This window comes from Plasmodium knowlesi (assembly GCF_000006355.2).
Source record: "Plasmodium knowlesi strain H genome assembly, chromosome: 12".
NCBI lineage: Eukaryota > Apicomplexa > Aconoidasida > Haemosporida > Plasmodiidae > Plasmodium > Plasmodium knowlesi.
The window spans coordinates 1,238,839-1,253,778 of record NC_011913.2 but is presented as its reverse complement, the minus strand read 5'-3'; the positions used below and the strand labels follow the sequence as shown (position 1 = coordinate 1,253,778).

General features: G+C 37.3%; 4 protein-coding genes across 4 annotated transcripts; 3 read left to right on the top strand and 1 right to left on the bottom strand.

The window, feature by feature from the left end:
• Positions 1 to 49: 49 nt before the first annotated feature.
• On the top strand, positions 50 to 1,858 carry PKNH_1228100 (RNA-binding protein, putative; the record flags this gene model as incomplete). The annotated part of the gene is made up of 1 exon (XM_002260299.1): positions 50 to 1,858. The coding sequence occupies one exon, from the start codon at positions 50 to 52 to the stop codon at positions 1,856 to 1,858; it is 1,809 nt and encodes a 602-aa protein (XP_002260335.1).
• A 691-nt stretch (positions 1,859 to 2,549) lies between these two features.
• On the top strand, positions 2,550 to 3,193 carry PKNH_1228000 (tRNA intron endonuclease, putative; the record flags this gene model as incomplete). The annotated part of the gene is made up of 3 exons (XM_002260298.1): positions 2,550 to 2,655; positions 2,846 to 2,961; positions 3,110 to 3,193. The coding sequence occupies 3 exons, from the start codon at positions 2,550 to 2,552 to the stop codon at positions 3,191 to 3,193; spliced, it is 306 nt and encodes a 101-aa protein (XP_002260334.1).
• Positions 3,194 to 3,814: 621 nt separating this feature from the next.
• On the bottom strand, positions 3,815 to 7,987 carry PKNH_1227900 (conserved Plasmodium protein, unknown function; the record flags this gene model as incomplete). The annotated part of the gene is made up of 1 exon (XM_002260297.1): positions 3,815 to 7,987. One exon carries the CDS (start codon positions 7,985 to 7,987, stop codon positions 3,815 to 3,817), a length of 4,173 nt encoding a protein of 1,390 aa, XP_002260333.1.
• A 2,458-nt stretch (positions 7,988 to 10,445) lies between these two features.
• Positions 10,446 to 12,950, top strand: PKNH_1227800 (SNF1-related serine/threonine protein kinase KIN, putative; the record flags this gene model as incomplete). Its single annotated transcript, XM_002260296.1, has 1 exon — positions 10,446 to 12,950. One exon carries the CDS (start codon positions 10,446 to 10,448, stop codon positions 12,948 to 12,950), a length of 2,505 nt encoding a protein of 834 aa, XP_002260332.1.
• Between the last annotated feature and the right edge of the window lie 1,990 nt (positions 12,951 to 14,940).

Sequence of the window (14,940 nt, the reverse complement as noted above, 5' to 3'; positions counted from 1 at the left end):
CCTCCATTTTTATGTGATTTTTTTTTTTTTTTTTTTTAACGGCAACAAAATGGATAGCCTATATGGCGATTTACCCCCCCCAGTTTCAAATAAGGGCAACAAAATTGGAAAAAATAACGACAAGAATGGATCCAGTGAAGCAAATAAGGACAACTTTATTGAAATAAATAAATTTCTCATCACGCCAGCCATTATTCAGAAGAAAATTGCAAACATAAAAAATGTGAATAAAGAAATGGATAGTGACCAAAATGACAGGAAAGATGAGGCCGAGAAATATCACAAGCATAACCATATGAACGCAGCTGAAGATAGCTGTGACAGTGACATTTACATGGATCGTGATGTAGAGCGTATTGAAGAAAAGGCCATCTCCCACGGGGAAAAAAATACTCCAAATGGGGAGAAAACACAGGAGAAAGACGACACACACATTGAAAAAATAATTAACATAAACAAATTAGTACAGGATGACTTAAAAAAAATTAGTGATAGACTGCACAAAATTCAGCAAAGTAATAATCGGCCTGAACAAAATACTTCCACAAATCACCTGAACGGTCAGGTAATTTCTGCAAAAGTGGAAAAAATTAAAAATATCGAAATGAACATAAAAAAGGCAAAGTTACAAGACAACATCAGTGGGAGTAACAGAAACAACACAGGTGCAGGAGAAATTACAACCCCTCCCACTGAATATTTCCAAACCGAGCTGTACGAAAAATACTTCATTGCAAATGCGAATGAAGATTACGATCCAAACAAACCAAACGATTTGAACAAAATTATAAAAGAAAGAAAAAGGAAAAAAATAATCATGCTAGCTGCACAGAAGAAAAAGCTAGAAGAGGAAAGACAATTGGAAGAGGAAAATAAAATGGACACTAAAAATGGACATAAAAAATATGATCCGAAACAAAATTATTATGGATATGACAAACCAAACGCTGTTACTGCTAAAGCCAAATTCCCATTCGAGTCTAATAGGAACAACATGAGTTACACAAATAGTGGAATGGCACTACTACATGATGAAGAGACAGAACGAAATAGAGGTAACCTATATAACCACTATGATGTAAACGGAAGGAACTTCACTGCGAGCGCGGAATACAACCCCAGGGAGCGCAGCGAATGGGACGCACCTTCATATGACGATAAAGAATATGGCAAGGACAAAAAAACGAGTGATAAATTTTACGAAAATGTTAATCGGACCAAAATATCAGATCCAAGTAATGATGACTACAAGATGAAAAACAAAGAAGTAGCAAATGACACAAGTGGAGAGGTAGCCGCTCCAGTGAAAAAAGATTTTGCTACAAGAATGATGGAAAAAATGGGATGGAAGAAGGGAGAAGGATTGGGAAAAGACAAGCAAGGTATTACGGCACCCCTCATTCTGCAAAAGGTTGACAAGAGAAGTGGTGTTATTGTGCAGGCACCTGATATTTTAAAAAAACATAAATCCTCTGATGGTCACAACGAAAATAATGATGATGGCAATTCTTTCGCAAAATCCAATGCAAACTTATCACATTCTAATCATGCTTTAAGTAATAACACTTCTAGGATTATTCGCCTGTCCAATCTCGTCACCAAAGACGAAGTTGACGATACCCTCAAGGAAGAAATAGAAGAGGAAGCCTCGAAGTTTGGAAACCTGCTAAACATAAATATTGCCATTGATAAAAATTTATCTGATGCCCATGCCGTTAAAATATTCTGTGAGTACGAATCAAAAGATCAGGCACAGAATGCTTTGAACACATTCAAGGGTAGAACCTTCGCCGGCAGGAAAGTCGAGGCCATCTTTGCCACCGAAGAGGAGTACCTCTCCTACGGCAGAGCCCCCTGAGCAGCCAACGCGGGACGGTGATGCCAAGAACAAAAGGACGAGATAAATGGTTGGTTGCACACGCAGGAAAGAAAAAAGAAAAAAAAAAAAAAAAACTTCGTCAAATTGGCCTATGTGTACACAAAAAATATGGCTATACTCTTTCGTGCGCTTACATTTTGATGCGAAAGGGTGATAGGCCCCATCAATTATACGTCCACGAGCGCACCTTATTTTTTTTTCTTTTTTTTAGTAATACTCAAACATATTATCATTTGTGTGGGGAGGAGTTCCCCCCCCCCAATATTCATATTTCAAATTGGGCGAAGCAAATTTTGCTCTTCCCAAATTTTGTATACAAACTTTTGTTTTCCACGCGATTACATTTTAATCGCTCCGATTCTCTTTGTAAAGAATGCCCCATTTTTTGTATCACAAGAAGAAACCTTGTATAATTCGCAAACCATTTGTAGCTTCATGCACATTGGGTTAGATTTTCTACAGCGAAAAAAATCCCCCTCCACAGGGGCTTCTCCCCTATATGTTGTGCATTTCCCGACGCACAGAAAAATGATTAACAAAAATTGCCATATCTCCTGCGTACGTCCCAAAGTTTATCACAAGTTATAGTAACAAAGTTGTTTCTCTTTTTCTTTAGAAAGAGAATACAGCTGTGGTTAGCAGAGCAGGCGTCCTGTCGGCTCACCCACCCATGGCTAGCAGAAATGCCTTGAGGAATATCGTTTTGGCTGACCTAAGTAGGAACTTCACTACATCGGATGGGATTAAATATGGTGCCGATTTTGTGGTGTACAGGGGTAGGTTTCAGTGGCCAAACCAGCTTACATGTTAATGGGTAGGCGTCTCCGCGTCTGCGAAACTATGCAATGATGCAATGATGTAGTGAAGTTAGGAGAAGCGATTCGACGTGACGCAAAGCGAAGCGCACCCCCATAGTGACCGACCTCTCAGGACCATTTCACATTATCCCCCTTGTTGTTCCTTCAGGGGACATGGACGCGGAACACGGATTCTCACTCATTTTCATAAAGGAGGAAAACACCCCCCTAAGTGATAAGGACAAAACGCTTATTTGCAGGATATGCGAGAGTGTTAAAAAGAAGGTATGAAGCTAGCTACACTGTACACCGAAAATATCTGGGAATCTTATCCTGTCTCCCTAAATTAGGTTCATCAAATTGCACTCACGGGGATCCCCATATCATCCTGCTTCATTTTGATAATGTTCCCATTTTGCCGCCTTCTTCGCAGGGAATAATTGCATATGTGAATGGACATACTAAAGAAATTAAGTACGTGGAAATTTTTAGAAAAACGGAAGGATCCCATGGTTGATGAGGCCAGCAGCGCGCAGAGGTAGGAAAGGGATTTAAGGGTGTCATAATTCTTCCATTTGGAATAGGCTTCTACAAAAATAATCCTTTTGTGGGGCAGAGTTCTCCCCTCCCCCCGCCCCCATTTGCGTGAACCACATGTATGTGAACCCACGTAACATTTTGTTTATACCCAACCTGGGAGAGTAACCGAAGAAGACTCCCCTTTTTGGATTCATTAAATGGAGGTTCAAAATAAAAGAATCAAATTTTGTTATCACATAATTCCGCACTGTACAATATATAGTATACAGAACCCTTTTATAAAAAAAAAAAAAAAAAACGTAAAACATTAGAAGTCTTTGTTATCGGAAAATGGAAGGATGCATGATCAGCAACGGTCCGTGTATATAGGCCCGTGGTAAAATTAAAAAAAAAAAAAAAAGCTACGACAAATAAGTACGAAATGTGTAGGTGTGTGCACATAGACGCTGAGCGTAGGGAAGGCTCTGCTGGAACGCCCGCTGAGAAGCAGAGCTGTGCAGCTACACTGTAGTGGTTTCATGAATGCGTGGATTTTTCACCAGGTGGTTTTTCCAGTGGGGAAACCTCGGTTTGCCTCGTCTCCCCTGGCTCCTCTCCACTACGCGTTCAAGTTGAACGTCACATGGGATTTGTTGACGATGGAGAAGTTGAGCCTGGTGAGCAGAGCGGCGGTGTTCCTATTAATGAGCGTGAGTTGCACTGGCAATGCGTTGTCCATAAGGCAGAGCTGGATGAGCAGGATGTAAATCATCAGCTTGCACTTGAGTTTGTCTGACGCGATAAAACTCTGGTCCTTCTTCAGCAGGAAGGTCTCCAAAAACCGCTGCCGAAAATCTATGGGGAAATAGCTCTTCCCCTGGGCAGTCAACTTGCCGTATCGTTCGATTTCTATTTTGCTATTTTTGTGAAGGAGGAATTTTCCCAACTTTTCTGCATTGAAGTATAAGGAATGCTGTACTGTGGCAAAGCAGAGGTAGGCATTCAAGACGGCAAACATCATAGCCAACTGGGAATTGGTTAATCTTTTTCTAATAGAGTAGGATGTGTTTTTTACAAAGTGCTCCATGGTTTTTAAGCAAGCAGGATGCATTTCATCTTTCACGCTTTCCATTTTGGTCATTCCGCTCAACACATTCTGGAAGAGGGTCTTTTCAAAATTATCGTTAAAATTGGCTAGCAAAATATTTGATAAATCAAACGCACTTAAAATATTTTTTTCATTTTTTACATAAACTGGGAGATAGAAATCGATGGGATTTTCGTTCCCTTCTTCTTTCTTCAGCACATCAGCATGGTTGTTCTTGGCCTTTTTGAGCATTTTTTTTTGGGAAGTAAAATCCTTCTGAGCGTCCTGTACATGCTGATCATCCTTCTCAGGCAGGGTATTTTTTATTTGTTCTTTGAAATTCTTAATTTGAATAATATTTAGTATGTGCAAAAATTTGGGATAGATGTACAGCAAATAGTACAACAGAACTGTTCTGTATTTGCAAATCATATCGTCTATATTTTTTTTTCTTTCCCCTGGGAACGATTCCTTCGCTTCATCATCTGGCTGACATTCCAGCCAACGGTAATTCATCAAGTAGTCATTAATTCTGCATTTTACTTTCTCCCCTGTTATTCTGCTCATATCCATAAAGCACGTCCTACTTAGTATATCGCTTTGGATGCACTTAATCACATTTTGGTAAAGGTCGTTCAAATTTTGGTGTATATTTTTCAGCACATACTCCTTGGTTGGGTCGTAATGCCCATAGTGCTTACTTAGCTGGATATTCAGAGAGGAATCATAGATATTTTGATAATACAAGTTTATTATTAATCCGTAGAGATACTCCTTTATTGATCTCAGATGGTTTTTTTTAAAAAAGCTGTTAAGGTACATGTTGCTATAGTTTTGAATTTTGAACTGCAATTTGTTCATCCACTTGTGGGAATATATTTCGTTCCTGATGAAGTTCCAGTAGAATTCTCTTTTTTTCTCTTCCTTCGAATTTACAATGTAGGCAGTTAACTCTGCGTGGTTGTAAATATCAATTTTGTATCTCTCCTCTTGCACGTTTTCTTCAATCACAACAATGTATTCGGTAACAGTGTTGTTTTTCTTCGCCCCCGTGCCGTCTGTTTGACCGCTATTTATGTAGCACGGTGGGTTCTTTCCCAAGCCTTTGTTACTTAACAAATCATTGACGGCGTTTACCTTCATCTCCTTTTTCATAATTTTATTCCTAATGTTTTGAAATTCTGTGTAGTTTTTTTTCATCTCTGGAGTTATCTGATTCTTTAAATAACTGATGGTATTTTTGTATGCCTTTACATACTCCTCATTGTTGATGCAGTACACGTCTAGGTTCCTATTTGCAATGTCATTAACATTTATTTTAAATCCTATGCACTTGGAGTTAATGAGAGGGTGCAGAATTGTGTTTTTCTTTAGATCCCCCACTTTACTCCTTTCCAGCGTTATGCTTTCATTCTTGTATCCAATTTCTGTTCCGCTTCGATGCGTTTTCCCCTTCAAATAGTTCAAGAGCATTTTTTCCTTTCCGTGACTACACAGAATATCATCATCACTGTCATCGCTATTTACGACGATGGCCACTTCTTCGTTTATTTTGTTTAAGTACCTCTCGAATGCTCCCAAACCGTTGCACTCTTCGTCTCCCTGGGCTGAGCGCTTATAATGAGAAAAACCGCCCTTCTTGTTAACGCACTCCATGTAGTGGTAACTGGAGTGGGTGTTATTCTGCCAAGCGCCATCCTCTATATATCGATCATCAATATCTTTCATACGCTTCACATTCACATACTTTTGCTGAAGTTCCTTCATGGAGCTTTGTTGCACTTTTTTATGCTTAACCTGCATCATGAAATTTGTGGTACTTTTATGAGAAGGTTCTTTAACAAACCCGTCGGCCGAATCGATTAACATGAAGTCGTCAGAATCTGAATTCTGACCATCTACGTTGAGAAGTTCTATGTCTTTTCTCTTGGACGCCCAGGGATTCTTCCTACTCGGCGTATTGTACATACGCCCATACAACACGTTGTGGAAAGAGTGAAAAAGCTTATCGAAAAAAATGCTCGAATTGTTTTCATCCTTAATAATGTTACTTTTTAATATATCATAGTAAGAATCTCTCAGGGAAAGGCAGTCCCCTTTGTAACTCATACTGTTTATGCTGCCATTCCCCGTTCTACTTGAAGTGCTGCTATTACGTCCATCAAAATATTTTTTAATCTTTTTTAAATTTAAAAAACTTCTGTGCTTATATTTGTTAAAAATGATATACAGTAAATTGTACCCTTTACTCCCATCCTTAATCCTCTGCAATAAATCGTTAAAGTTATTCTTCAAATAATTTTCATGAAGCACATCACAGAAAATGTCATTTTTTGATAAAATGTAAATGTGTTTATCTGCATGAAAAGAAATATCATAATTCACATTGATTGTTTTTCTTTTCTCCTTTTTGTTGACAAGAAGATTTGTCAGAAGATTCCTCTCCTTGAAGGCCATCACATTAAGATTATCGAAAAGGGATGAATAATTCAAGTTGTCATAAATGGTTACATAAAATAGCATCTTCATTTTTTCTTTGCACACTTTACACTCTTTGGTCGACTTTCCTGAGGAAGAATTCCCACTACATTCATGAGAGAGAAATAACTTTTTCACATTTTCGACGCTTAAATTGTTGTATGCATTTTTTTTCTTAATTAATTTTTCCAAAAAAATGTCATGGTTTTTATAAAAATGCTTCAACATGTTATGTCTCACAATTCTATAGAGCATTCTTTTTTTCTTCTTCTCGATGTAAGTTTTGTTGTTCATGTAGCACATCCAAAAGTAAAGTTTATTAAATAGAATATTCATTTTGTTTCTATCTACATCATCTCCATATTTGTTTAAAAAACTAATCTGCAAATTTTTTTTTTCTCTATTTTTGGCAATCTTTACAATTTGGATCAGGTCTCTCAGATAGGTGGGGTACCTGTTAAGTAGGTGGATTTTTCTTTTTTCGCATTTTCTCACAACTTTCCCTTTTCTTTCCCTTTTGTCCCACCTGCAGCTCGCCTCCTGGGTCTCTCTCATTTCCGCCCTGGCGGAGGGGTCATTCTCATTCGTGTTATCCACACTGCTGTAGCTCTTGGAAGCCCTGTCACGTTTGTTTTTCTTCTTTAGGGGCCTCCCCTCGATGAGGATTTCCTCTTCACTGGACGTGTAAATCTCACTATCGTCATCATAGTCAAACAAAAATTTATTTCTATAAATGAGCAACTTTTTATTTATCAAATCGTACAACAAGCTGTTGCTGTCTTCTCCGTTTTGTTGCTCCTCACTCTTCACGCTGCTCTTGCTTCCCCTACTTCTTTTACCAGGCGATTTATTACCCTTTCCAGGGCTACCTACCTTTCTGCCGTCATCCACATTTTTTCCTAACAAAATATCGTTTATTTCTTTATATGCGTATAAGTACCTCGTAAGGATATTCAAGCACTTATCATAGAAGACGTCGAAATTGCAACTTCTGTCCCCATCACTGATAAAGAAGGATTCAAGGTGATTTCGGATGGCCTGCTTGGACTGGTTCCTCTTTCTTATTATGTCTTCCTTCAACTGTTTCAAATCTTTCAAGTGCTTCTTTAATATTTCCGAATTGTACGTATTTTCCTCTTCTACGAAGTTTATATTATGTCTGTTTAGCGTACTCCTCAGGGACACCAAGACGAAGCGGTTCGAGGGGGTATTAAAGGAGCTTTCCATCTTCAGTTCCTCACGTGTCAAAAGACTGAACGCACTTTTTCTCAGCCAAAGAGGGGTTTACAACTGCGGGAAATGTTCTCTATCCGGGAGGGAAGCAATTATATTCCCTACTGAGGAAAAACCAACGCTCCAATTTTTCCTACAACTGTAAAACTCAGATGTGCCGCAATTCTCAGACCAATTGGGGTCTTCTACAAATTGCTACTTGTGCGTTGTTTATGTCGCTCTTGTTTTCTCCTCCACGTTGCATGGTCAAGCTTGAATGTATTATGATGCGTTATTGACGCTGATGTTAATTTGATTCCTTTTTCTTTTCTTTTCTTTTTTTTTTTTTTTACTTTTTATTCCCCCTTTTTGACTTTTGTAAGGATTATTTTTCTTCCGGCAAATATGTTGTTACTTTATTATTCTTACAAACCTCATGGGGGTGGGGATGGTATATATATGCCTATTCCTCACAAATAAATGTCATGCTTCAAGGTATTAGTTACAAAAACAACTTGCATGCATAGCGTATTCTTCATTCGTATTTGAAATGCGCTTTAAAGTATTTACAGGTGAACAACAGGCGGGTATTGTCCCCTTTCTAGTTTATTATAACTTTTTTCTTTTTTTTTTTTTTTTTTTTTTTTTTTTTTCTTTGGACCCCTTGCTGGAACCTCTTTTGGCTGCATCAAATATATCGTATGAAATTTGGGACAAAATTTTGTAGGCAACACGTTATCTTTATGAGGCCGCAAAAACAAGGTAGTAAGAAATGATGAGGTCAGGATGCAGCCGAAATGCGCCGCCAAATGCTGCGCTGCTATAAGCGACTCTGTCATGGTGGGAGGAAAATACGCCTCTTTTTTTTTTTTTTTTTTTTTTTTTTTTTCTTGGTGCATTTTGTTAATAAAATTTTTTTTTTCATCTCACAGCGAATTGGAACGCTGTTACGTGGATGAAGAAACGGATTTCGAAATTTTTCAAATTTACGAGAAAATTAATTCGAAAGGGTTTTGCCCTTTACCCCCATTGGGGCACAGAAAACCACATCGTTAAAGAGAGTCACCCATAAGTATATATATATATATATAGTACGTAATATATTAGCAACATTGTACCTGGAAATGTCGCGTCGAAAGTGCGACGGGATTGTCCATCTGCCTCATGTTCCATACAGCTAATAGTTCTCTTTTGGTGGATGTATTTTTCCCACGCAGAGAACCTTGGCAATTGTTTTATTTGTCATTTCTCCAGAGGGGGGCAAACTTGTTCACTCTAAATCGCAAAACACTGAATTTTAATTTCAGGCAACTGGACTGCGCATTCCTATAATTCGAACTACCATTATATGGGTTTTTTTTTTTTTTTTTTTTAATGTGGTGCGAATGATAAGGGGACGTGAAACAAACTTGTACAGTAAAATTGCCCCATTCATTAATGAAAACATTTCTATTTTAGTTCCATTCCCCCATGCGAACAAAACAATTTTTTTAAATATACGCAAGGTATAAGTAAATGCGGTTTAGTGCAGGGTTCAAAAGAAAATTGTGAAGAAATCTTTGCAAAGGCTTGGCCATCCTTTACATGGGGGTTGTCTTTTTGCATAGTAAACCATGAAAAGGGGTATGACCGCGGGGCGCGCCCATAAAATATCCACTCTTATCTATCCCCGCGCAACTTGCAAATGCTTTAGTTATCATCTGATTGACACCATTCGGGAGACACGTTCATAAGCCACCCCTTCGTTCTCGTTGATACGGCCCACCCTCTCCTTGCTGATCTTTTCTTCCCTTTTCTTCCTTTTTTTTTTTTTTTTTTAAATTTAAAATTGAGAAAACCAAGGGAAATACAATTTTAAAGCGTGGCAGTGCACACGCAGTAATAACAAATTGAGGTTTTCAAATTTCGGAAGGAGAGGGGTAGCCCCACGTCTTGAGCGTCCCCCCAAGAAAAATGTTTTGGAAGCTTTCCAAAAAATGTATGCACTATTCTTATTCAATTAGCCTTTACTTTATGCACCTCCCTGTGAAATGTTCTGAAAATTAAAATGAAAAGAAAATTACGCCCTATGTGAGGCTATTTCGTGTGTGTACCCAAATGGACAAAATGGTTGCGAAAATAAAATAGAAATTGGGGCTAACATATCATGGCAAAATGGGAAATTATGAAAAAAGTTACACTAAAAAAAAAAAAAAAGGAAGTTTCCATTTCGATACATCATAAAGTATACAACTCTTAATAGTTACATTCATTTGGGGTTCATTTCTACAAACAAATCTTTTTTTTTTCTTCTTTTTCTTCTTTTTTTTTTTTTTAATAGCCCTTTCCTCCCATATTACAACTCCAAGAAGGTCATTCTTACTTTCCGATACAAGCAAATGAAAATGCTCCTTGTTCACTTATATGAGTTTAGTGGTCCGCTAAAAACGTCAACCCATTTTATGCGTCACCACTTTAAGGGGCATTTCAAAATATGATCGCCGATGTAAATACTAATCCAAAGTTACCTATGTCGAGGGGAGAGAAAAAGCACACTTCAATTACCACCCTGGACATAGACAAGAGAAACAACACTCACAATAATTATATACAAAAAAGACATGTAAATTATTTACTCGAAATAAAGAGAAACAATAAAAAGATACAAAAAACTGGATCACATAAGAAGGAATCCCCAGATGAAAAACAAATAAGCGGAGCACACTCTCGACATGTGCATAATAACACTCCTAAAATGTTAACTAAGGAGAAAGGAGAAAGGCCCGTCTCTACACTGATCCATATAAATAAAGTGAAAAACTGTAAGTTGTGCCCCATGGGTATTCTAAAAAAGGACCAGGTTATTACAAAACCACGAGGAATCGATGCCCGAGGAAGTTTCGGAAAAAGCATCTGCAGTAGGGCCGCGTCCAGTTTGCTAAAAAATGCAACAATGCGAAGGGGCCATGACAACGAGGAGGAAAACAAAAGTGGGAAGATACATACCACACATAAATTAGGAACTCAAACCGAAAGAAAAAATGGCTACCTTAATCAGAGAAAAATTGCGACCATTGCCACAGCGCACATGAAAGGCCCCCCGCTAGACACACATTTTGAGCAATCGGCAAGGGGAATTATTACCCCCCAGACATGCACAATTTTAAAAAGTAAAATGAGAAGAAATTCACCAAAGGGGTGTCTGACCCTTCACTCTAAGGAAGAAATAAAAGGGAAAAACGAATTCTGTAGGAAATACCAAAATGGAAAGGAAAAGAAATGCACATTATTACCTGACCAGATCGGGAAAGCACAAAAAGGTGATACATATGATGGATATCGAAGTGAAGAAGAAAATGAAACAACCGGAAAGGGAGAAACCCAGATAGAAGAATTCCAAATGGTAGCTCATGAAAAAATAAAAAATGTAAAAAGTTGCACACTTAATGGGTGGAAAAACAAATCTGGTTCGAAAAGGGGCACAGAAAATGCGTCTATTAAGAGAATTGTAGAGGGAAACCATATCAAGGAAGCAGGGGAAGCAGCTCCTCCCACTAATAGCATAAAGAGATGTAAAGTTAGAACCATTTTGTTGAATAAAACATGGCTGCAAGAAGGGGCTATCACGAAATTGGTGTCGCTCGAAGAGGAGGGGGAAAGAAGAAGCTTCCGCTATGAGGAGGACTGCGGGGGGGAGTTATCCAATGAAAATAATTCTGGTGAAGAACATTCCATGGAAGAACCCCCCCACCTCGCAAGAGAACATAAAAAAACAGAACGAGAAAACCAAAAGGGGGAAGGGAGGAAAAACCTACATAGGTACAAAATTATATCAGTGAAGATAAAAAAGGGGAAAGAGCTGAGAAAGGAATATATAATAACAAAACAAATCGGGAAGGGGACTTTCGGAAAAGTCTGTCTAGGAATTCACATACACACACATGAAATAGTGGCAATAAAAATCTTAAACAAAAAAAAGTTACAACGATTAATCAGTTATGAAAAAATAATGAAGGAAATAAGAATACATGAACAGATGGACCATAATCACATATGTAAATTATATGAAGCTTATGAAGATGGAAAAAACATATATATGATATTAGAGTATATTCCCAACGGAGATTTATTATCATATGTTTGTAAAAAAAAGAGAAGAATAAATGAAGACACAGCAAGGAGAATCTTTTATCAATTAATCAGTGCAGTGGATTATTTGCACAAATTTAATGTTGTTCATAGGGATTTGAAACCAGAAAATATTTTACTGGATGATGACGAAAATATAAAATTAATTGATTTTGGTCTCTCCACTGTGTATGAAAAAAATAATTTATTAGCAACATCATGTGGGTCCCCATTTTATACCTCTCCAGAAATTTTACAAGGAAATAAATATCATGGAGAATTAACGGATGTGTGGTCCCTGGGCGTTATCCTTTTTTTATTACTCAATCGAAAACTGCCATTTAATCATATCAGTTTGAATGTACTTTTCCAGGAAATTATAAAAGGTCTACTTCATTTCGAACCACACATTTCAGAAAGCGCAAAAAATTTAATTCGAAATATGCTCAATGTAAATTACCAGAAAAGATATTCCCTCAGGGATGTAAAAACACATCCATGGTTTAACTCATATCATATGAAAAAAAAAAATTTCACAAAATTGTGTCATGACAACTGTCACTTAATTTGCTGTAATGTATGTTCATACAAAATTATCATTCTTAGTAGTAGCGAGTGGATGCAATTAATTTTAAATAAAATTGGCAAAATTTATTCCATTGAAGGGGACCAAATTTGTAGTGAATTACGAGAAAAGGGAAAAAATTCGGTCAAAACAAGTTTTTATCTTTTGCTAAATAAAACCATTCGAATGGTATCCACAAATAATTCCTTATGCTCCCATCTTGTAGTCACACACCCGTCTGTGTATCCTCAAGGTGAGAATTCTCCACCCATCCATCATGAAGCGTTCTCTTCTTCACATGCGTAGACCAGTACTTACACATAGCAATGACGCTTCGGAATGCCTCACGCGGTTAAGGAACATTTCTTCGTATAACCTTTTGGAATCACCCTCCACATATAGTAAGCTCATTTGGAAAATTTTTCAACTCAAAGGGAGTAATCACCCAAAAAAGAAAAAAAAGAAAAAAAAGAAAAAAAAGAAAAAAAAGAAAAAAAGAAAAAAAATGGACACCTTTTTATCTCCCCAACGGTGCGTTCAAAGGGGAGAAAACATCCACTTTTTAATGTACCTCCTATTTTATAGGAGATAAAGGTAGGCGAACATAGGAATGACGATATGAAACCACACTTGCTCGCATGCGTCTATCAACTGATCTGAAAAATTATTGGAGATTCCTACACAATTGCCGTTGCAACGAAGTTATATCAGGTGCGATTAGCTCAAAGAGAACAGTGTAGTCCTAGATATGGATTTTTTTTTTTCAAGGGCATGTATTAATACCGCTAAAACTTGTATGTATAAATTTATAAAGGGAGGGGATCGAAATTATTCATCCGTTGGGAGCAAGAGGATATGCACATGGAGCGCTAAAAACCCATACACTTTTTCCGTTTTTCATATAATAATTTTCCAAAGAAAAGTGTTAGCTAATCGTACATTGCACGTAAAATAAGTCCATTCTCACACACAAAAAAGAAATTGCGATACAACATGATCAACTTTTTCTTCGTGATATGAGGAAGGGAATGACAGCCTCTCTCCACCCGTGGCCGCAAAAATATATGAAAATATTTTCCTAAAAGTGTGCTCCTAAGCATAGGGTATATAAAAACAACCTGCATGACAATACAGCAGCTACTTAAAATAGCGCCCCATCATACTTGTGAAGAGTTAAGGGAACGGACATCATTTATGTAGTTCCAAAGTTTTATTGCAATGGGGTATTTTTGTGCGTTCCCAAAGTTATGCAAAATAAGGGTTTGCGGTCACATGTACCACTCACCTTCTGCCACGTGGTATTATTATTCGCGTGAGTACCCTCCCTCGGTTCCCATTACGACGGTACTTTTTTTTTTTTTTTCTTTTTTGTCAGAGCAGGAGATTTTATACCGCTCCATATTTTGTGCACTTACGTTACATGCCAATTTCATCCACATTTTTCTCATTGTACATCCATCTATACGTGCATGCGTGAAGGCACATCGCAGGTTCCTAATTATTCTGAACTGGGGGAGTGGCTTCGAATTTTTCCTCCCTTTATAGCCTTTTTCGAAAAAGAACCGGCAACGAGAGGAACGCTCACTTTGACGGTCCTACAAAATAATAAAAATTAAAATCCAAATTTTGCAACATTTTAGCGGTTCACTTTTTATTATGGCCCTACATGACTTGCAAAGTGGAAGAATTACCATATAATGGAAAGGTCAAGTGCACTGGGAATCGTGTGGGCATAATATATATAAAATATGTATGTATTTATGGTGGGGAACCCAATTTTGAAATTCCAAGTAGAGAGAATTCGAATAGATGCGGTATAGTTATATATTAGGTTCGCACCGCTAAAGGGTTCTTCCGCCGATGACCTGTACGTGGAAAAAAGGGCAAAGGAGGAACAAGCGTCACCCTGCTGTACGTGGCATTTTTTTTTTTTTTTCTCGTACACGTTTCTCCATGCGGTTACTTGTTACTGCAGGTTAGTAATTAAAGTTACGCAACATATTGTATATATATATATATAAATATATATATATTTTGCCACATAGCCATTACTATAATTGCATGAATGAACCTAATATATCTTTATAGCGATTCCTTACATTTTTTTTTTGTACATGCATTTAAAATTTTTTTTTTTCTTTCCTAAATATTTTTAGATCACCATTTAATTTTTTTCAACTATTTTTTGATTTTTTTTTTTTTTTTTTTTTTTTTTTTTTTTTACAATCTTATTCATATAGTTATATATATTCACTTGCGCGTATGTACATATTTAAATCTACGCAACCTCCGTACG